The sequence below is a fragment of the Arvicola amphibius genome, chromosome 18 (genome assembly GCF_903992535.2).
Source record: "Arvicola amphibius chromosome 18, mArvAmp1.2, whole genome shotgun sequence".
Classification (NCBI taxonomy): domain Eukaryota; kingdom Metazoa; phylum Chordata; class Mammalia; order Rodentia; family Cricetidae; genus Arvicola; species Arvicola amphibius.
The window spans coordinates 2131612-2156277 of NC_052064.1; the positions used below are offsets into that span (position 1 = coordinate 2131612).

At 35.7% G+C, this 24666-nt stretch overlaps 1 protein-coding gene across 1 annotated transcript in view; it reads left to right on the forward strand.

Annotated features, from left to right (window-relative positions):
• The first annotated feature begins 266 nt into the window (after positions 1 to 266).
• Positions 267 to 24666, forward strand: part of Sema3c (semaphorin 3C) — a 75047-nt gene continuing 50647 nt past the window's right edge. The window contains exons 1-9 of the mRNA XM_038315381.1: positions 267 to 395; positions 1451 to 1513; positions 10289 to 10408; positions 14102 to 14192; positions 16395 to 16514; positions 18865 to 19007; positions 20238 to 20352; positions 21924 to 21993; positions 23805 to 23949. Of these exons, the coding sequence (XP_038171309.1) occupies positions 306 to 395; positions 1451 to 1513; positions 10289 to 10408; positions 14102 to 14192; positions 16395 to 16514; positions 18865 to 19007; positions 20238 to 20352; positions 21924 to 21993; positions 23805 to 23949 (957 nt within the window). The 5' untranslated portion in view covers positions 267 to 305. The remainder of the gene's footprint in view (positions 396 to 1450; positions 1514 to 10288; positions 10409 to 14101; positions 14193 to 16394; positions 16515 to 18864; positions 19008 to 20237; positions 20353 to 21923; positions 21994 to 23804; positions 23950 to 24666) is intronic.

Consider the following 24666-nt stretch of genomic DNA (forward strand, 5'->3'; position numbering starts at 1 on the left):
TCTATGTCTTCTCAAGCCACAAGTAGGTGGCAAAGCTTATGGTACCAGGTATGAGTTCCCTTTTTGTTAGTTTGACACATAAGCTGTTGGTTATACTAAAGATACAAAATAGCACTGTGGAAACATCTGTAAACATTTGTAAGTTATTTTTGCTTTCTTGGTAAACATTTCAGCAAAATCATAAAATTATAGAACCAACCCACTCTGTTCAACATTTCTTATTCACTATTTCAGAGCTTCGAGAAACCAAGACCTCTGAATATTTCAGCCTGTCCCACCACCAGTTAGACTACAGGATACTACTGATGGATGAAGATCAAGACCGGATATATGTGGGGAGCAAAGACCACATCCTGTCCTTGAATATCAACAATATCAGTCAAGAACCTTTGAGTGTAAGTTTGTCATTTTCATTAGGGAAGTCTTGACATTATAGGTATTTAAAAGAATTCAAATACATTAAAATAATATATGTTAGATTAGAAAAAAGAAAAACTACTAGAAACATGGACACACACACACTGAAATTACTTTTTGCTTCACTGCTGAAAATATGTTTAGTTCATTAGGTTTCAGAAGTTTTAAAAAATCATTTAAACTCCTCAAATAATTGTAAAAACATTCTTTGTATACCCATCTATTCAAAAGAAAAAATAGTGAATGGGGAAGGAGAAGTTTACCCAAACATCCTGGATAGAAAAGGAAGAAGAAGCATGTCTTTTGTGTGTAATCTACAGAGGGTGAGGAATACAGGTGCTAGCTATATAGATATTTGAAAAACCATACCCTAGATTTATTATTCTTCTTTTGCAGTAAGAAAGCAAAATCAAGCATCAATGAAGTAAAAAAGCAAAACTGTGTTAATGATATGTTTATCATAAATAGGACACTTTGCATTTATTATATTAAAGGATGACAACTCAAATATATTCTTTTCTGCCAGATGTGACCAGCAGCAATTTAGAATGTCAGCACAGTGCTTCACAGGGGTTGTGGTTTCATTGCATGTGTTACCTTGTTGAGGCACATGGAGACTCGCTTTAGTAAATCTGTCAATCTGGCTGTGTTGTTTACCAAAGGTAATAATCAACTAATATAGACAATAATCATAATTCATAATGATAGAAACGGGGCAAACGTGTGAGTCCAATGGGCAAAATGTACATTGTATTTTGCACATTTATGTTTGTAATGATTTTATTTAAATACACAATTATAGATTTTCGTGTGTTCCTGAACAGGTTTTGTTAAAGAAAACTGGATGAGCAAAAATTGAATGGTCTAACAGCATAATAGCCAAATAGCTTGAATTCAGAAGGTGAAAGGGGAATTTTGAAAAACAAAAATAATAACACTTTACAGAAACCACATAGTCAAAAGCAAATGAAGAATGTTGGGTTGCTGTGTGCCTGACTGAGATTATACAAACTTTATGTTTCTTCCTGAGCAGGTTTTCTGGCCAGCATCAGCAATCAAAGTTGAAGAATGCAAAATGGCTGGCAAAGACCCTACAGTAAGTAGTTGAAGAGCACATACACACATACCACATAAAAACACACACAATACATATATGTACAGCATCCTACTTACATACATCATGTACATACAAACATACCTGCTCACACACGCAGTCATACTACATACACACACAGATACACACATTCATACATACACATGCACATCACACACGCACTACCTACATCATACATACAGTCATTACATATACCACACACACACACAAATATCCCCCCCCCCCACACACACACACACACACGCATGTGCCAACTACTTAGTCTTCAGATGTATATGGCTTGAGAGCAGACTGGTATTAGTGGTGTTGGCGATCCTTGGCTGGACAGATATTAAAAATGTAATGCGACAGGCCTGGAATTCTTGGGCCATTTGTAATTTTAGAATTCCTGACTGGTTAAACTTTCCTGCCTTACTTTCATTATTTAACACAGACACTTTTCATGATTGATTTCACCAATAAACCTTTATCCGAGTGACTCTAACCTGCAAAATTCTCAGCGGGCTGCTGGAAGAATGATAATGTGAGTGTCTGGAGTAGCTTCTAGATACCATGGGAACTATTCCTAGGATTCTCAGTGAAAAAAAAAAACAGTCGTGAGCCTACACATTCCATATAAATAACTCCACAGTGATGAACAGTGCATTCGTCAATGGAAATAATTACCAACCGCAATGAGAACAGATATACACATAGACAAATGTGAAGTGAAACACTTGTACAAATTGGAGTCCCTTACACCAGCTTCAGTGGAAAGAGTCAAGCAAGGACCTGTATTAATTTCTATGAATGACTTTCTGTCATTGACGTCAAATTATTCTTGACTATTCCATAAGAAATGAATGAAACTGATTTCTTACCAGCACAATCCTGCATATATATTATTCACATTTTTCCCTCCAACCATGAAAAATATCATAATTGAACTAAGTATCAAAAATATACACTGTCATAAATAATTTTGTAAAAGACTCCTGTTCAATTTTTTGCTCAGTTATTCATTTGATAAAGAACATTACACACCAGTTGCCTATATAGCATAATTCTAGTTACTAAATATATAATTATTGTAAACACAGACTTAATTTTGCTTTTTTAAAAACTGTATCTAGTTGAAAAAAATTAACTTGCTTTTAGTGAGCAATAAAATAGATTTAAATTAAGGAATGCGGTAGAAATATGGTTATTATATAGAAAATCTAGTGTGTTTATACACATACATCCAGGTTTGAGTGGATCATATGAAGTAGTAGCCTCAACTTTGTGTTTAGAGATGTTTGGCTGACCACACAAGAGATTCTGAAAGGGTTAATGTCTGTATGGAGCAATAAATGTAAGTGCTATGGAGAGGCATTGAGAAAAGTTAGTCAAGTTAGCAGTGTCTGATCTAAACTTCCATAAAGGCTAGTGAAGGGGTGTGTTCGACTGATAAGTTAGAATTAACCAGACCAGCTTAATATAATAGATTTAGTTTTAATAAAACCGAAAAAAGGGAACTTACACAACCAGGGTTCCAGCGACCAAGAGCACAGAAAACAAAACAAAACAAAAAAAGAGGCAAACACACCTGGGTGTTTTTATTTTCTCTTCTTGGTCTCAGGGGGACACACCCTAAACAAAATGTCATTGGATAAACTTCCACATCAGGCTGGGGAATGTCAAGGTAGCAGAAGAACTTTAAGCAGCTCTTTTTGACCTATGGGTCATCACCCCTTTAAGGGATCAGCAACCCTTTCACAAGAATCACCTAAGACCACTGGAAAACACAGATATTTACATTAAGATTCATAAGAGCAGCAAAATTAGGATTATGAAGTAGTAACACAAATGATTTAATGGTTGGGGTTAACTCAACATGAGGAACTGCGTTAAAGGGTAACTGCAGTAGGACAGTTGAGAACCACTACTGGAGAGGGAACGATCTCTGCAGATTATTCCACAAGCATACTTGGGAACCATGACCAGGAGTGACTCAGCTTTAACGCTTACATTTTCAATTTTATATTTCATTCAGTTAACAGAACTTAAAAGAGGAGGAAGAAACATGAGAACATATAGTTACAATCTAAAAGAAGTTTAGAGGGTGGAAATCCAGGCGAGGGGAGAATGTACATTTTGTTAGCCTTTCAGAGAAAACAAAACAAAACAAAACAAAACAAAACAAGAGTGCCTTGCTGTGGAGAATGACGATTTCGCCAGGCGGTGGTGGCGCATGCCTTTAATCCCAGCACTCAGGAGGCAGAGGCAGGCGGATCTCTGTGAGTTCGAGGCCAGCCTGGTCTACAAGAGCTAGTTCCAGGACAGGCTCAAAAAAAAAAAAAAAAAAAAAGCTACAGAGAAACCCTGTCTCGAAAAACCAAAAAAAAAAGAGAATGACGATTTCCTTAAGCTATTCTTCTAATAACTGGGCATGAGTTGAGCCGTTCTCCTTCCTCCCCTGGTGAAGACATTTCCTACTGAAGCATGTCTGATTATGCCTTCCTTTGACCACAATCATATCCCATGACTATGTTACTGAGTTTCCTGATGTTTTGTTCAGGAAAGTTTGCATTTCCAATTCACAGCAGTTGCTGCAGGGCAAGTGTGTAGACTGTAGATACGTTTGCATGCTCCTTTTCCAAAAAGTGATTCTTACTCATCTCAAGCATCTAGCCAAGTCATTTAACCCATTTCTCCCTTTGGCAAAACAGAAACCTATTGTTATGTGCTTTGTGTAAATTAAAATTTATTTGATAAAATCTTCAGTATGGGTTTAACATCTCCCCACAATTTTATTATGCTGTAATATCAAGCATTGGTATTGTTAATTCTTCTCTATGTCCAATAGCTACACACTTGAGAAGCCATCCATGACGAGATCTGTCCTATGCATTTTTATGATTAAACAGGAGAAGTTTTGCTTTTCCAGATAAAAATGTTGAGTTCTGGGAAATAATAATCTATGAGACTCTTTCAACTCCCTACTATATCTGTGTAGAAGAGACTTGGTAATAAATACGTCTTGTGTCCTATGTGTGCAGCCCTTACAGAGACCTCCTATTAATCTGACGTCAAGGAGAAAAGGCCAGTGGGAACTCACCAATGAGAAACAGCTATTTGAACATTCTATAGACAATAAATTTTATTTTACTTTTCATTGACCTCAAGTGTTTGCAAATATCTTCACACTGTTGAAATTGTTGCTACCCAATAACATAGCATTTCACCTTTTAAAACCTAGTAATCGAGTAATTTTTATTAGTGGAGTTTTACACATGTTTTGGCTGTAACCATCCTCCTCCCCCAGCTTTCCCCAATTCACCCTAATTGACTTTTTAAAAGCTGTGTAAACCAATGATTGTGAACAACTTTTGTGTTAATGAGGTGAAGGCAGTATGTGTACGTGGCTTTGCAATACACCAGAATGATTAGACATATATGTAACAATTATGAGACACCATACTCAAATTTAATGGAACAAACCAGGCGCTGTTCTGTGTGTTCCATTCGAATCTTGAAAGCGATACAGTTATGCAAAATAGAAATTGAAGACAGTTGTGATTTAAAGATTAAGAAACTGAGCGAGTAAGGAGAATGAGAACCTTGTTCCCGAGTGTTGTAGTAGTGTGTGTGATGGCCCTCGTCTCATGGAGGACAGCCACCTTAGACCCTGATCTTCACAGCGAAATTGCATGCCTTGCTGGGAGAGAGCAGAAGGGCTGCAGAGACACAAGGCAAAGAACAACAGTGGACCTGGGATATTTGGCAAAGCTTGCTTTGATAGGTTTGACAGAAACCATGCTAGTTATATCTTTTAACATTACCCTGTGTTTCATATCAACAATAGGAAGATTCACTTAAGTTAAATCATTTTTCCCCCATCTTTTCTATTTATGCTGCCTCTGAGTATTAACTCCAATTACTCTGGATTTTTGAATTTCAAACCATCTTCTAAGACCTTCTGGTCATGATACACTGGCTATTCTCTAGAAAAATCCTCTCCTACCACTGCTGGGCTTGGTGCTCCTCCTGTGTGTGCTCCTGAAATGCCCTACCACTTACTGCATCAATTCTTAATGATATGTGTCTCTGCACTAATTGGAAATGCTGTGTGGCAAATGTCATTATCCACTATGCCCAGATTTGCATCTAGAAAACTTCATCAAATCTAAACAAGTTCGGAATAACACGGAAGACAATTAAGCAAGGGGTTCTGTTCAAAGAGTTTATTAGGCACTGACAATGTGATGTGGTAGATGATGAGTTTGCTAAGGCTCTTCGATTAGCAATGCCTATAGAAAAGGTATGTATTTCAGAAAAACAGTTTGCTATCTTTTTCTTTTAAATGTATTTATCATCTCTTAAGTAAAATAGAAAGTGGGAGTAAAAGTCCAGAAAAACAACAGAAAGAAACCAGAATTCATATTACAGAAATTTAATTTGTAAATGAAATCTATATCAAATTGTAAATAAACTTATTTTTTTAAAGGAGGTAATAGGAACATAGTTTAGTTTGTGAGTGTATGCCTAGCATGTAATCCATACTTTGTGTCCTATCCCAATATTATGGAAGGACAGATGGCCTGCCCAAATAAAAGTGTACCCACAGCTTTGTTAATATGTTGCTCAAAGCAAATGTTATTACTGCTATTTTACTGATGCAAAATTTGAATCACAGAAAACCTATATAACTGACTGATTAACACCTAGAAAAACCTTAAGCCAAGGTTCCAATCCAGGTCCCCTGGCTCTGTGGCCTGCACATTTGATTATTACACATTCCTATCCGAATCTCTCCTACCCGTGTGAAGACAAGGGCATGATGACAGCCCCACTCCAGTTGTTCCCTTTTTCATGACACGGTTCTGTATTACACTTACCACTCTAGGACAGTCACTCGAAAAAGAAAAAGACAAAAAGAAGAAAGTTCTCACCCACTCATGTAATTGTTTTTCTTTTGCATTTTTTACATATGTGTGTATGTGTGTATTTGTGTATCAGTGTGTGATTGTGTATGTGAGTTTAACTCCCTGCTGAAGCCAAAAAAAAAAGATGTCCAATACCCTGGAACTGGGCTATGCACGGTTGCTAGCCACCTAATGTGGGTGATAGGAACCAAGCTCAAGCCTCATGAAAAATCTATGGTGCTATCTCTCCAGCCCCATGCCTTTGTTTACTGATTATGTGATTTTCATTAGGAAAATTCTTTTTTAATGCATCTTTAGTGCAAAGACTATTCTGCAAGATTCAGATGAAATTATACTTCTGCTAAAACTTTATACCGAGTTCATATATGAATGTGTTCATGTGTGTTTTAGTATGCAATTCCATGACGGCTCAATGGGATAGCTTAATATATATGCTCCTTTCCTCTATTTGAATGGGGAAAGTTGTCCTGGCATTCATATGTTGCTAAGCCTAGATACAGTGTCTCAGCAAATATTTGCTGAAGAGAATTTACACCACAGTTTAGGTGAGAAAGAAGGTCAGGAACTGATGCCGGGCAATGGAAAAGCAGAGCTCAGAGATGATGGCGACTGGCAACGATGAGCTCAACAGTTCAGCATCACGTTGTTCTAGGGAGGAAGAGGTGGGAGGCTGACTGGGTGTGACAGGGTAAGAATTTGTCTACTGATAGCAAAAATGCTACAGAAATCCGGACACTGATAGTGGCCACAGTTTCCATCTGAGGTTAAGAAACTCTATTTAGTCTCTTTTGGAAATCAACTTTCTCATTAATAAATTGAAAGTCGGCTACTTAATTGAAATATTGCTGTAAGAGTTATGGCAATCTATGTATGTGGATGAAAATCTTACAGACATGAAAATACTAGGTTTGTGTAAGTACTAAATACCGAAAAGAAAGGTGGGTTCTTAATGCATGGATATATGACAATGTACAGAAAAGTATGGATTGAATATTATTCATGTGCTTGAAAATCTTCCTTATAGTAGCTCCCTGTGTGAATTTGGCAAATGAAAAACAACAAGAGCCTCTGTGGTTTATTTTTCTGAAGGGAACTGAGTTTCAGAAAGATAAAAAATGAAAAATTCATGTAAAGCCATTAAGAAATATGCACTTAAAGTGCATGCCAGTTAAAGCTAAACACTGAGCATCCTGGAAGGTACTAATGATAAAATCTATAACATTTATTTCTATGTCTTCTGTCACATAGACAACAAAAGGATATCCATAATAGACACATGCAGAAATTTGAAGTGATGTAGTTTTATCTCAAATATAAAAATATGTTGTTGACTTTTTTCTTTTAGTATAGCAACAAATTATCAGAGAAAATTGTCTACAGATCCCAAGATAAGGCAGATGTAACCTTTCCTCTCTTAATTTGCATTAAATTCATGATTTATCACGAGGTCATCAGTACAAAATTCCAGAATGACTGATCATGAATGTAAAATAATATAAGCATGGGTCTCTTTGCTCACAAATCTTGACATAAGACATGTTATATACACACTACTCTTCGGTTTACACTTTCTTCAGGGTATTATTATGTTATCAACTCTAGCTATGTAATTCATCTCCAGGTAAATCTAAAAATAGGTGTCAAGCACAACACTGTATATTTAACAAAGATCGTTACTGTCTTAACATTAAAATAAAGTGTGTAGCCTGGACTTTAAGAATTAATTTTTTTGACATTAGAATTAAAGACTGAATAATATAGTACATAGTAGAAATATCTTAAAATTCTCATCACAAAAAAGAAATATATATTGATTGACAAGTAAAAATGAATATTAAACAAGACTGATGGAATAAATAAAATAATATAAATGTTTAAATTAAGTTTATCTCCTATTTTTGCACTTTACATTGTTCTACTTTATAGTAACATAAATACTGGATATGCAACACACCTAGATATCATGAAAAAAGAACATGTACTATAGACTATCCAGGGAGACACTACTGCTTGAAATATTTTATAGCCTTTATTAAACAAATTATACTTCAGATTAAAACTTTTCTATAAAATTCTATGAGAGAAAATAACTTTGTACAGGTATATCCTTCTGTATCAGGCTTGATTAATTTATAATCAGTAAAAGTTATGAGCATTTCAGTGGTAAAGTTTGGGATGATTAATTTGGCCACAAAGAGCTCACAAACTGCTACAAGGTCGCAGTAAATTTAGAAGCACAGCAATATAATCCTTGCCAATTTAGTTTAACTGGAGTCGGGTGAAAAACAGTCTTGAAAAAAGTGAAAAAGGTATTTGGTGGGGACCAAAGGTAGAGAGAATGATTCCACCTTTCTTCATAGACGCAGCAGCTCATCAGATATTCTAAGGTGGTTTTCATCTCTCAATTTGACAGGGTAGCCATGTTTACCATTGGGAACTCATGATAATATGGAATGTGAATGAAGACAACTTTACTTCAAATATGTTTGTATTGTGTGTGTATGTGAGAGAGAGAGAGAGAGAGAGAGAGACAGACAGAGACAGACAGAGACAGAGAGATTTTAAGGAAAAGAGCAATCAAGTAGTGGTATGTCTGTGTTATGTTTTTCATTTATTTGTTTGTTTTTGTTGTGTGAATGTACTTGTGGGAGCAAGTCCAAACACAAGTAGAGGGCTGAGAATAAGTTTTCAGAGGTGTTTTCTAACACTGTGTGTTCTGGGGATGAAACTTGAGACTTCAAGCTTTGTGGGAAGCAACCTTAATCATTGATCCACCTTGCTGGCTGGACTTGATCACATAAAATGATTAAGCTTGTAGAACAAACTCTAAAGTTTAGAGCATAGACACTAATACAGGATCAACTTGGATGATAACTGAGCAGTTATAGCACTTACGATGCAAACAGCAAGTGTGAGGACCAGAGTTCAAATCCAGGGATGCCATGTGAATGCTGTTCTGGGTGGGCCTTAAACCTGGCCACCTGTCATTCTAGTGCTCAAAGGGTGGATGTGAATTTCCCAGGTAATCCGACCATGTTATCCATGTCTGTCAATTCTGTGTTCAATTGAGAGACTCTGCCTCTTTGATAACGTGAATAGAGATGGAGGAAGATGCCTGATATTAATATCCCGTCTTCACGCACAAGCACACCTGTGTGAACATGCATAAACATAACCGCACACCCTTACATACACGAGAAAATTAACAACAAAAACCTCAAACGGGGTATGAAACATTTCAACAAATAAAGAGATCATTTTAATTAGAACATGAAGTTGGCTGCTTGTTCCCAAAACAGATGAATGGGATAAACCAAATTGTTCTCTTATTGTATCTTGGAAGAGGTCCCCTAACAATAACATTAAGAAGTTAGAAAGTTAGTACGCAAATGATATCCAAGTCAGGTGTGTGGGTGTGTTGAGAACATTTTCATACAAGTCTTTGTATTACGGGAGATTAAATAGAAACAGCAATGTTTGCTCACCTGGACTCTATAAGAACAGAAGATTTGGTCTATTCTGTTCACTGAAAATGCCCAGAGTTCTGAAATCACCTGGCTTAGGTTTTTCAAATCTCAGTTGAGGTGTAAGGTCCTCTTTCAGCAATAGTGTTAGAACTACTGCTGAGTAGCTGAATATTTCAGGATGCCAAGTCACAGCATTTGATTTCTTATTTTCGTAAGTTAAATGAGGGTTTCCAGAGGGATTTTACAAGTTTAGGCAGTTTCTCCAAGATACGGACAAGAGCAGATATCACGTCATGCACACCCCCGACATCACATCTGGGGATAACAGAACTGCCGTAGGTGGAAACAGGGCACCGTCTCACTAGCTGTTTTCCTTTTCCCAGCATGGCTGTGGGAATTTCGTCCGTGTTATCCAGGCCTTCAACCGTACTCACCTTTACGTCTGTGGGAGTGGCGCGTTCAGCCCGGTGTGCACTTACCTAAACAGGGGAAGAAGATCCGAGGTAAGGCTGACAGGCTCACTTTGTTCACTTGGGTGTTAATGTCTGATGCTTGATGGTATTTCAGAGTTAAAAATGTGGGAATTCAATGACAGTAAAATATTATCGTGTTTTTACAAACACATGAATATATATCATTTTGATTTTGTCTGCCAAGGCAAGCTAAATTACACTCTTTCTTCTTTCAAATTAAACATGTTTACTTGTTTCTGAATATACAGGTTGCAAAATAAAGGAAAATGGTAAATTTATAATTGTATTAAATGTAAAGCACTAAAGTACAGAAATACTGTGTTTATACTTGCTTTCATATATATATATATATATATTCTTACTTATTTTTTAATTTCAGTACATGCTATGCATATGTGCTTTATGATGTTTTTTTTTTTTTTTTTTTTTTTTTTTTGGTTTTTCGAGACAGGGTTTCTCTGTGGCTTTAGAGCCTGTCCTGGAACTAGCTCTTGTAGACCAGGCTGGTCTCGAACTCACAGAGATCCCAGAGATCCGCCTGCCTCTGCCTCCCGAGTGCTGGGATTAAAGGCGTGCGCCACCATCGCCCGGCCTTTTATGATGTGTTTAAATCAGGATATGAAATGTTTGTTGAAAAAAGCTTTATACGTAGACAAACCATGCTTTCATTAAAACTAACATTACCCTATGCTAGCTCATTCTCACCTTACTCTTTTATTCCATATGGTGATATGAGTTGTTAATATTCTTTTTAAACTTTTCTTCAGTAAAAACCAGTATACTTCGCTTCTAATATAGTTGGACAAAGATTTTGCTCTACTCAATTTTATTGAATTGAATTTTACACATATACTTTATAGATACACATATATAATTAAATGAATATAGTCATTGAAAACTAACTGAATAATTACCATTGGATCTCAGTTTTTTCCTAAATGGGGCTCAAAATTCTACTGACTATTCACAATCTTAAAGGGAAAGTCAGACATTTGGGGGGAATTCTGTCAGATCTACTGAGCTGAGCATTAGGGCCCCATACATGTTATCAACGTCAATTCTGTTAGTTACTAAGCACGTGGTTTTCCATTTTCTAGTGTCTTTGTCAAATTCTCTCCTCAGTATCTTCGACTTCGCTGTATAGGTTGTTCACCTCCACGGTCAAGCTTATTCCCTAGTTGTTTTAAGCTTTGTGAATTAAAATATTTCTCCTAATTTCTTTCTGGCAAGTTTGCTATTTTTTATATGGAAAAATACTGGTGAGGACCCGATGAACAGTAACTTCATACTCGCTGTTGATGGGAGCATAAGCTCACAAGGTCACTTAGAGAGGTCAGCATGAAGGTTTCTATAATAGACTAAAAGCAGAGCTACCTATGACCCAGCTTTTCTCCTTCCTGATAGATACCCAGAGGATTCTATCTTGGTTTCTTTTCTGTTGCTGTGGAAAAAATACTTTGCCAAAAACAAGATACGGGAGGAAAGGTTTAGTTAGGTCGATGCCATTGTGATAGGGAAATCATCCCAGCAGCACCTTGAAACAGCTAGTCATATTAACTTTGAAATCAAAGGAAGAGAGATAAACACTGCATGTTCATCTCCCAAGCAGATCATAGAATTTAAACTTTATATGTGTAGGGGCAGTCTGTCTTTAAAATGAAAATAGATTATGACAGGCGAAAGAGACAGGGCTGTTAATGGAATACCCCAGGAAAGAAATCTGTAGGGGAAGAGTACCCCATGGCAGAGGGGTGTGGGAACAGGCAAATGGAGCTAGAGGAGGATTAACAAAGTATGTACAGAAACGCCATAGTAAAACCAATCCAAAACTTATGAAAATTGAAAGCATTGAATTTAATATTGTAAATCAAAAGGAAAAAAGGAAGAAGAAAGGCTTACTGATCTGGGAGGGATAGGGCTGCATTCGTAGGAAATTAGATGAAGAGCCTTATTTCTGCTTGAAATAGATGATTAATATTTCACCACATTTCCCAATGTTGACTTTAACTAGACTGTAATTATAATCACATAGAGAAGAGGGGGACTGAGTAACGGAGAAATGGGCCATCAGAGAACACCTGGTACCTGTTTCATCAATTCTTCCAGTGCCAACAGCGGCTTATCTAGGGAAATCTCTTCCTGGCTCTAGGAGCTCAACCAAGATTATTAACTTTTCTTATTTTCTTTAGTCTTTGTAATTATTTTCTTTGGAAAGCAGATGTGCTAGGTGTCAGGAGGCTGAATCTGGATTGTTTTGAACTCCACTTAGCTATGATTGCCTATGATTGATTTATGGACGCCTCTTCTTTAACCCTTGTTATCACAGATACATATAAATGAATAAGCATACGCACAACTTGCTGGTTCCCTTCAGTGTTGCGTTGTGTATCTGTTTCTAGGGCCGAAGCACAGCCCATTTTCTTGATTCAAGCACCTTATTTTATATTTTCTTTCCCAAATCACCCTAAAATAGAAGTATAAACAGTCATTTCTTTTTTTTTTTTTTTTTTTTTTTTTTTTTTTCGAGACAGGGTTTCCCTGTAGTTTCTAGAGCCTGTCCTGGAACTAGCTCTTGTAGACCAGGCTGGCCTCGAACTCAAAGATCTGCCTGCCTCTGCCTCCCGAGTGCTGGGATTAAAGGCGTGCGCCACTACCGCCCGGCCTAAACAGTCATTTCTTAAGCAGAGTTCTCATCATTTTATCTCTTTATTCAAAAAATATGATGAGACTATATTTATTCAAGATAGTTTTCAAACACTGAACTTGATAAGTACAGTTCTCCATCATCTGGTGTAATCCACAAAGTGTCCATTTTTTTGCCCTTGTATGTCAGTAATAGTTTGTAGTAAGTTGATAGATGGAAAATTTCAGCATCTTTATTTATAAAATCACTCTCTCTATGCTGCTGACTGTGCACCAATTAAATCAACGCAACTGAATTTACTGCCTGATAATCTTGTCGGTCCTCTTCTGTCTCTCTGCACACTTCTTCTACTAAGCATTGAACAGAATCTTACATAACCGAGGTTTGTATTTTGTTCTCTTGAGTTTCCATCTTTCTTATTCAGAATCTAAGTTACTCAGTGCCCAAGACTTCTGTAATCTTGTTTACTATATCTTCAGTGTTTGGTTAATCTTCAGGGACACAGCAGTTGACTGTTTTTTTTAAAAAAAAAAAAACAGATAATCGAATAGATTATATTTTATTGTACGTTAACGTTTTAAATCGCGTACAATGTGTTACGCAAAAATTAGTAAGTAACATGAAATTGTAGTTTCTAAAAGTCTCATTTTAGAAACATAATCTTTGCATACATTATTCCACGGTTGTTACTTTTCTTCCTTTGTATGAGGCTCTACAAATGCATCTATTATATGTATAAAGAGTTAGATTTCCAAGTGACTTTTGATGATGTTGATCTAAGTAGAACTCATGCTTGTATGTAACTCGTGTATGTGGTTTACAGCTCTTGGGGCTTTAAAATGGGATGAGAGTTAGCCCTGCTACCTCTAATTTAGGTTAGAGCCTAGTTTACAGACGGATTCTTCTGACAGGACAGCTGAGTATTAATTTACAAACTGGAGACACAGGAGTAGTCAGTATTTATAAAAATAACTTGATTTATTAAATAGTGCTTGCTTATACAAATTAGTTATAATTATATTTCATCGGACTTATGATACTGTATTATTATCATCTGATACCCTTTTTCTATCACAAAGGACCAAGTTTTCATCATTGACTCTAAGTGTGAATCTGGAAAAGGAAGATGCTCCTTCAACCCCAATGTGAACACTGTGTCCGTTATGATCAGTAAGTAGAAAGAGAAAGAGGGAGGGTGGGTAAATAATAAAGAACCCACACGGCTTACAAATTAGTTAATGTAATTTCAAACTTTAAAGTTGACTATGAGAAGATCATGAATCTATACAAGTGTGTGTTTACTTTCCTTCCCAGAGGGTTATAACCCTAAAATTACCTCTCATAGTTTCTGTGGGTCACTGTGTTGTAAGGGTTTGCTGTTTCTATTTGATCACTAAATCCTACAGATAATTTGAAATACTTCTTTCCATTAAATGCCAAGAAGCATTATGAATTAGAAGAATTCAGCATTTTACAACACAGTTGCTGTATCTAATCTACTGGCAAGTCCAATGGTCATTTGCTATTTAGAGTACTTCATGTAGGACTACGAAGAAGGCAGGTGTTATTCTTTAAGGAACTTTTCCCAGAATTCCTGAAGCTTTGTGAATGAATGGTAAACAATTAGACAGCAAAGTATTTTTTGAGTAAAGTTAAAAGGCAAAAGTTTGTATTTGCATAAAACGCTACAAAGAAATCCTGAACACTTTTCTCTCTTAAAATTCTTCCCAAAAAGTTATTATTTAAGAATTCATTGTTACACAGTGAAGCAGGGATTTCCTTGTCTGCTATTAGAAGCACTGCGGATATGGAGCAAGAAATGAAATCAGTTTGACATGCAGGTTCTCATGAGATTTAAGCTATAATTGATTGTGCGGTGTGCAATAATAGAAACCCCTAGGCCAACCTGAGTATCTTACCTACTGCCCCCAATATTGTAAGTATATAGTTAAAAGCTGTGCTCATTAGTGATATTGAACAGTGGGGATTTGTAATCTATGGTTTTATAACTACTGAACCATAGCAACATGGGGAATAATCATGTGTTATATAGATTTAATAGTAAAATTGATGCATGTATACACATAAGAGATATTTAAACAAATATTTAAACAGCTGGACTGTTTAAAAATGACTCATTCTTATCTTTGTTATCACTCTCTAAACTATTGCCATGGGCTTTGTATCCATTCTGGAAAGGAGAAATTGATGGCAAGATGCCTATCATACCAACTCCTTAACTGGTGGGGTCTAGTTCAAAATTTGATGAGCTCATTTTAGAAACATTTCATTCTGAAGTCTACCCTATCCAACAGGTATTTAGTAAATGTATGTAGATTTAATGAGAACAGATGCATACATATAAGTTAAATAGCTAAACAGGTCACTTATAACAAATTGGACAGCTTGTTTAATTTTAGACTTAGTTTTTTCCCTATTGCTATTTTTTACAGCACAATTACTGATGAAAAAGTGGGCTGTGTTTATGTTATTATGAACCTTGTAGACGAAAAGATCAAACTGTGGCGTTTAAATGATTAGTTTGTTTATAAATATTTTTATAATATTAATTTAGTTTCTATATAATCAAGAAATAAATATGGTAAAAGTATTATGTCCATTTTATTAAGTAAAATATGAGATGTTTAATATGTAATGAGTACTTTTTGGACCATAGCTTATAACTCATTTCTTATGCCTTATAAAATAAAATGTGAAGATTCAGTGTGTTGAATGACATCATCCTAAATTCAAGTTTTTTGCTTGCTTGCTAAATTTGTAAACAGAGACTGCTTGTTCTTTCCCAGCTGCTGAGACTTGAAAAATCACACAGAAACTGTATTAATTGCAAGACTCTTTGGCCTATTAGCTCAAGTTTCTTCTTAATTAATTCTTACATCTTAAATTAACCCACGTCTATTAATCTGTGTATTGTCACAAGGCTGTGGCCTACTGGTAAACTTCTGGCATGTCTTTCTTCTTCAGCAGCTACATGGAGTCTCCTTGACTCCACCTATTCTGTTTCTATGTCTCTATTCAGATTTACCTTTATTCTCATAAGCCATTGGCCAAAACAGCTTTATTCATTAACCAATAAAAGCAATACATATACAGAAGGATATCCCATATCAAAATTTAGAACAAGTAGTCCTTGGATTTGGGTTTATAACTACAAAGTTATCACACTAACAGCCTATTACAACTAGACCTTTCTAAATTTGGTGAGCAACAGAAACTAATTCATAACTAACTAATTCATAACGGCAAACCTCTTCCAACAATTGGGATGATGTATTAAGTTAAACCTCCTTGAACTTTAAAATAAGTTCCAGAGGCATCGGATTATTTCTGACAATGGTTCCTTTTTCATAGATGAGGAACTATTCTCGGGAATGTACATAGATTTCATGGGAACAGACGCTGCTATCTTTCGAAGTTTAACTAAAAGGAATGCGGTCCGAACTGATCAGCACAATTCAAAATGGCTGAGTGGTAAGAAAACTTTTACTGCATTTTCCCCTTTGATATCTTGTCTTCAACTAACATTTAATACTATACTGATAATATGGAAAGTAGTTAAAAACTAAAGTTTTGGGCTTTGACGTAAGTAGTCCTAATTCTATATTCTATGTGCCAAATAAATAGCCACTATTTTTATTCCAATTGTTTGATATATTAATGATGATATAATTGTCATAAACTAGGTAAATACAAATGTCAGTGGCACCCATCATACCTCCTGCCATTTGTTAAATGGTAATGTCTTCCAGTTAAATGTGGTTTCAGTTCTTGTAATCACTTTTATATCTCCATAATTCTAAATTGAAGAATTCCACCAAACTCACAACTTTAGATATTACTGATGGATCATACACAGAAACTCTTTGTGTTTGCTTATACTAATGAGCTAAAATTACAGAATGTGACAGATTACTGTTTCAAAACATGACTAATTTTAAATTGTGATGCTATGATTACTTTATGATAATCCCTGTTGAGTTGTTTCAGACTCTCAAGGTCATTAGGAATCCACACCCTGAAAGGAGGCTAAGCTAATTTTACTGTGACTCCAGTCATGTAGAGGAGGAGGACGTCACCGAGCTCTTGCCATCCCAGCCTTAGGAAACTTGCAGGCTCACTCTAATTGCCTGTTAGTTAGTGATGCGGCTTAGCATGAATCCCCACAATTAAGCATTGTATCTCTCTGATTGGACAGCAATGAAAGCATTGATTGTCTTGCTTCTTCCAGTTATTACCCCAGTACTTCTGAAAATAAAATATCCTAAAATGTTGTTCTGTTCCTGAAATAAGGAAACCCTCTATGTCTACACTGACTACATTTTTTCTTTGAAACATTTCCTCTTCATTTCGTCTGCTGTATTTTAAGAAAAAAGAGAGTCAAATTTTGATACTGCATTTTCTTCTTCTTCTTCTTCTTCTTCTTCTTCTTCTTCTTCTTCTTCTTCTTCTTCTTCTTCTTCTTCTTCTTCTTCTCCTCCTCCTCCTCCTCCTTCTCCTTCTTCTTCTCCTCCTCCTCCTCCTCCCCCTGCCCCTCCCTCTCCTCCTTCTTTTTCTCCTCCTCTCCATCTTCTTCATCTTCTTCTTGCTTCTCCTTCTTATTCTTCCTCTCGCCCTCTTCCCCTTTCCCTCTTCTTCCCCTACTCCTCTTTCTCCTTCTTTTCCTTTTCTTGTCCTCCTCCCTTCCTGCTTTCTTTTTCCTTTTATTTAAAATAGATTTTTCATACAATATATTGCTTGCAGTTTGCCCTCCCCTCAACTCTTCCCAGTTCTTTTACACTTCCTCTCTCATCCAGCTCCACCTCCTTTCTGTCTCTTATAAGAAGACAAACAGGCACATAAGAATATTAGTAAAATAAAATAGAATATCTTAAAAGGAAAACAAATTGGGATAGCATAAAACAACAAATGAAAAAGAGACAAATCAAAATCACGAGAAATTTATATAGATGCGAGACATACAGAGCAGTTCTATGAAACAAGAAGCCATGATATATATTCAAAGGACCTGTAAGATAAAACAAAGGCAAAAGCAAAACAATTCCCTCATTGACTTAATAGTGGGGGACAAAGACCCTCCAAAACTGCTGCTGAGTTAGTTTTGTGTTGGTCATTTCCTGCTGGGCATATGGCCTGCCCTTAGGAGAGATTTCCTTCCCCAGTGAGACTCTCTTGAAGAAAGCTAATTTTTCAATTACAGGTGACTATCCAATGAAGAAAGCTACCTGGTTAGGATTGAACCTTCATATTCATATTCTGTTTTAATTAAGCTTATATATACTCAAATGCTAACATGAAGTTTAAAAACCAACATAAAAATAAAACAAGCATTAAATTCAATAGAAAATAACTGCTAAAATAATATTCAAGTTTTCAAAACTCATTCAGTTGCAAAGAATTTTTATATTACTATATTTCTCTCTCTCTCTCTCTCTCTCTCTCTCTCTCTCTCTCTCTCTCTCTCTCAACTCCTTGTAGTTCCTATAACTAGCTCTTATAGACTAGGCTGGACTCAAACTTACAGAGATCTGCCTGCCTCTGCCCCCGAGTTCTGGGATTAAAGGCGTGAGACACCACCACTCAGGTCAATATTACTATATTTCTTAAGTGTCCTTCAGACAGAGATAAGCTTTGGTCTGTCACACTAGAGTTATGGTTTGTTATGTTTGGTACCAAAACATTGATATACAATGACTGCTTTTTGAAATTTTGCCTATGAACAGTGAATTATTCACTGTTGGGAAAGGAATGTACTTGTTGTCTGTTTCCAAGAGCAGTAGGTGGATTTTTATCATTCACACAATCTTCATACTTCTTTTGCAAGAACCTATGTTTGTGGATGCACATGTTATCCCAGATGGTACTGATCCAAATGATGCTAAGGTGTATTTCTTCTTCAAAGAAAAACTGACTGACAACAATCGGAGCACCAAACAGATTCATTCCATGATTGCAAGAATATGTCCTGTAAGTGCACTGAAATTTTTGTTTAAGGAAATAATTCAAATTATGTAATATGCTTTCCAATATTTCAGTGGTTTTACCATTTACCATTGCCAAGGAATAAAATAGAAAGCAGAATGTTATAGAGCATGCATTTTACAGTTTTTTGTGAGACAATGATACCACATTTCAGTAAAAATATTTAGGGAAATACTTTGTTTTTTTAAACATAGAAGTAGTTTTGGATAATTTTGCAATTCCATTTGCTGTGTTGCAGTCAAACAAATGGAATACTGTAAATTACCAAAGAAAACAAAATAATTCTTTTAAATAAGATACATAAGAATCTCAGGAAAACATAAAAGCAGCATGTAACAGTGGAAAATTAAGAAAATCCTTTATCATTTTAATTTTCAAGAATGAAATGTCAGTATATAAGCACTACATAAACTGAAAAAATTTTTGATCCCATCTTCTGAATACTCTTTTTAGAGTTTTTTTGGCTTATTTTTTTTTAAAAATTTTTTTTAATTTTATCTTTTTTATTTATTTTATTTTTGTGATAATTTTCTTTGTCAGATATATTTATTGAAGTAGCCAGTGTCTGTTTATCTTTAAATATTGGAATATTCTGTTGACTAGAACTCATCTGTTTCTCAATAATTTGAGTCAATATAGCAAAGTTAGCAGAAATGGAAAGACTGTTGGACATAGAGGAAGACAATAGTCACCAGTAGACACTATGAAAGAGCAAAATTACATGCCCTGTGCATTCGCCTGGAAAGTGTTTGTAATATATCATCCACTCAGGAAAATTAAATATAAGTGAAATTGCAGAGGAGTGGGGAATAAAGCCTATCTGGAGGCTTCTCATGTGGGATCTGCCCACTCTCCTGAACATAGTAAGCTCTGAAAGCTACAACTGTATGCAGTTAATTTCATCTAAATTTAAAAGAACAAACATTTGCCTCGGCAAGTGGAGAACAGTTATTTATTCACCTGATATAACTGTTTATGTTGTATCTTATAAAAACTGAGGCATATACTTATATTTCCATATACTCCATTTTTTGGTGACACTGTACAATAAAAGATCAATCAAAAATACTAGAGATTCTAGTTGTTTTTATTTAAATTGATGATAACCCTTCCTAATCTCTAGATAACAATAAATTAAAAATCAGTGTTCTAGCTGAATTTTTAATACACAATTTTTTCTCCAATCATCTGAACTGTGTTATAAAATGGTTCCAGAATGACACCGGCGGACAACGTAGTCTTGTCAACAAGTGGACCACATTCTTAAAGGCAAGACTGGTGTGCTCCGTCACAGATGAAGATGGCCCTGAGACACATTTTGATGAATTAGGTGCGTGGATATGACAGTGAGCACTGTTTCTGAGAAGGACTTTATGTATGAGCATCATGTGTCTTACTAAAGTCTCAGAGAGGATGCATTTGCTCTGGATGTTAACACTGTAAATGGTGTTCCACCTTGGGAGGGAACTGTGAACTGCTTATTGATGTTCTTAAATATGTTAGTAATTTCTTCTACCATTGAATGCACTGCTAAAATGCTAAGACATTAATGTGGGGGGAGGTGGAAGGATTTCCAAAATTTATACACAGATAATGGCATATTTGATCCTTTATAAATGAATCTATAATATTCTAATCTAAAGAAATTTAAGTTTGGGTAACCCTCAATCAAAATATTATACACTATTTATTTAAGTTCTGATATTTTTACCTAAATAAGTGTATACACAAACATACATACACACATATGTATGTAAGTTCTACATTAAATAGAAAATTTAATTATAAATGACAAAAGTTATGCTCCCAGCTTAGTTCTTCTTGATGATTCTCACTAAGTGTTCCTTCGATGACAGGAAGCTTATGATCTCCAGATCAAATAAGGTCTATAGTTTATCAATGAATGGTTTTCTGTAGTTGAAGTACCTTGTTAATGAATCATAACACTGTGATGACTATTTAAAAAATCTTTTTTCAAATACCATTGAAATGTATAGCTCAGTCATTCTTAGATTCTGAGGCATATGTTGAGGTAAACATTACATATCTAATACAAACTGCAAAAATGTACTGATTCAGCCGGGCGGTGGTGGCGCACGCCTTTAATCCCAGCACTCGGGAGGCAGAGGCAGGCGGATATCTGTGAGTTCGAGACCAGCCTGGTCTACAAGAGCTAGTTCCAGGACAGGCTCCAAAGCCACAGAGAAACCCTGTCTCAAACCCCCCCCAAAAAAAAAAGAAAATGAAAAAAATGTACTGATTCTAAGAGTCATAAATTTGAAGGAGACTGTTTCTCACCTTAAAAAGCATTGTCTGTCATAAGGTCTTCGGTTCTTCAAGACTCAAGATTCATGTTTTATTTTTAATGTATTATAAATGCATCTGTCTCTGCCTATAACATACATTAAAGTCTTATTATCTTCAGCATTACAACCTCAAACCATAGATTGAAAGAAAACTGTGAGTTGAGTCATTTTTAAATTAAAATTACTGTGTCATCAATAGAGGATTTTGAGGAAATGCAGAATCAAGCAACAGGAAAGTATCTGTGATATTCCTACCATGGACAGCATGGTTGGGCTTTGCCTTCTCTACAGACTTACAGCATCAAGGATTTCAAAGTTCTAGTCTATAGTTTCCATTTGGGGTTTTCCCCTTAGTGTTTATACACATACCATCATTTCCATAGAGACACAGTCTTTCTGAATGCTCTCCATGCCAGGCTAGCATTTTATTTATGCTAGTAAGTGCTTATCACAACATTATAACAAATTGGAGGAATTTTCCAGTAATACCTTCTTGAGGATTACTTTTCATAGTTGGAATTGTTGTATTAGGATAATTCAAAATCAGCAACTGGCTTTTGAGAAACTTGAAAAGAATATGTTTTCCTTTTGATAGAGGATGTGTTTCTGCTAGAAACTGACAATCCGAGGACCACCCTTGTGTATGGCATCTTCACCACGTCCAGGTAATTATTAAACAGTTGCAGCTCTTTCAGTAAACAATGAATGCTCTCATTTTACTGGCTTTTTCCAGATCACTAAAACACATTTGATCTCAACTAACGTTTACAAATGCATTTTGAACAATCACATGTTGTTCTACAGAAGAAATCAAGTGTGAACTGAATTGTAGAAGTAAAGTGCTTGAAGCATTTGTTTAAATAACTACGTCAAAGACAAATAGTTCTAATAAAATCAGAATCTAAGGTTTTGGTGATGAAGAATATGTTTCTACCCTGTATTTTGGCAGTGATAGCATAAGTATATACGTACAAGTCATGGAAGAGTATATATTTATTTAATTTTTTATAGCAGACATGCATTATTAAAACTAAAAAATGTTTTTTGATTTGAATTAAAATAACTGTTACTTTTACAAAAGTGATGGCTTTGAGAAAGTGACAAAAACTGGACCAGTTCTGTTTTTCTGTAATACGACAATATTTTTGCATTTTAAAACAGGCTTAATATTTTCTAGTTTTACTTGGAGTCCAAAAGCAACTTTATTGTGTTTTTCAGTGCGTTTCCCACATACTTGATACTTTCTGTGCATATTTCAGTCTATTAATTTTGCACTCAATGTTACTCTGAATTCAGCCTGGTACTCCAGCCAAGTCTTTTTGAACTAAAGGGAAGGTTGCACTGGTTCATTTTCATTTATAAGAAAACTGCAAAATGGTGATTGGAAATATTTTCTAAGTGAGTTTTAAATGTGGTATAAGTGCCTGGGCTGAATCATCAGTAAGAAAGAGATCTTGTTCATACACAAAGCCCTGAGTTCGATCCCTGACACCTAGGTAAATGGCAAGTGTGGTTGATCCATATAGCCCCTCATGGGTTAGGGATAGGGAGAGAGAGACATGTCCTAGGGAACTTGCTGGCGGACTAGTCTCACCAAAATGGCCATCATCAGGTTCACAGTGAGACCCTGCATGAAGGGAATCAGGCCAGCAGTGACAGAGGACGGCACCTGGTGTCTTTCTTTGACTTTTGCATGCACGAGTACAGGTACACATGCCTGCATATAATGTGTATACATCCACCCACACTCATACACAACATACAGAAAAGAGAAAGAAAAACCACAAAGTGTGGTGCAATTACTGCTATGAGCTTTTCCAAATCAAAGAATTGGCAGGAACACTGATTATCAGTCATTTAGGTTTACACCCCAAGGTGCCCCAGATGTCCTGGATGGTATGCTTAGCTAATGAATAAATCTAGCAAATGAGTAACATCGCCTTAGTTTATTTAGAAAATGAATGGCAAAATAACAAAAATTCCAATAAAATATTGACTTCAGTAAAATACTAATTTTAATAAATTGTTTCTAATTTATAGTTGTCAAAATTAGCTTGACCATTAAACATTAGAAAGTATCATTTTTATCTGCCTGTGTTAATGGTTAATGATTAAAGCTTTATTTCCATCTAAAACTTTTTTAATTAGGCTTCTACTTTGGAGTCAATATTAGGAAATAAACATGATTCATTTGCAAGTAGTTATCAGTTGGAGATTTCCTCTGGGCTAGGAATGTGGGTGTGTGTCTACCTCCTCCAGAGGGATTGCTGGAGATTAGGGCAGAATGTTACAAGGTCACTCACTCTGCTCCTGCGGCTGCTGGTCTCTGTACTGATTCTGCTCTGCTGCAGGAGGAAGCTTCTCTGCTGCTGAGCAAACCATTGATCTGCTCCCCTAACCAGAGTGCTCAAATTCACTGGCACAAATGAAATAGATTTTAGAAAAAATAAAACAGATTCTTTGCTTTCATTTTCAGCTCTGTTTTTAAAGGATCTGCAGTGTGTGTATACCATTTATCTGATATTCAGACTGTATTCAATGGGCCTTTTGCTCACAAAGAAGGCCCCAATCACCAGCTGATATCCTATCAAGGCAGAATTCCATATCCTCGCCCTGGCACTGTAAGTACCCATGAAATTTACTTTTATCTTATTTAAGCAAAAACTGCATTTACAATTATTAAATATAACTATGGTCCTCTGGGTATGCTCATTATGATTTTCAACTTCATGGTTCTAGCTTATTTTTTTTCCTGGTTTGAGATTTGCTAATACATCATGTATATTATAAAAGTGTGATTTTTATAAGTGCTATAATTACTAGCAAAATCTCACCAAAATTCTAAAACACCTTAGTAAAATATGGTAGATTTTTTTTCTAATTTTAAAGCTCTCACTTTGAAATTTTCAGAGGGAAACTAAATATGCTAACACTAATACCAGCCTTGCTCCCCACCTTTCCTTTCTTCTGTTGCCTTTCTTTGTAGCTCTGGAATGCTTAATCAATAAGTAGACCAGGCTGGTCTTGAACTCACAGACATCCACCTGCCTCTGATTCCCAAGATCTAGGACTAAAGGCAAACACCAACTTGCGGTACCTGCTAGCTGGTTTTTGGTTGATTGTTTTTTGTTCAATAATATTTTTTTTTTACATTTTTACATTAAGAAAATTTGTTGTAGATAATGATATTCTCATACATATTACCCTACAGATAACTGTTACCTGCTTTTTTGGCTTATATGTCTGCTTGAGTAAGCATCTGTTAATTGAAAAAATTAATCAGGAAATTTTTTAAATCCTTGAACCAAATGAAAATGAAACTATAATTTTCCAGAACC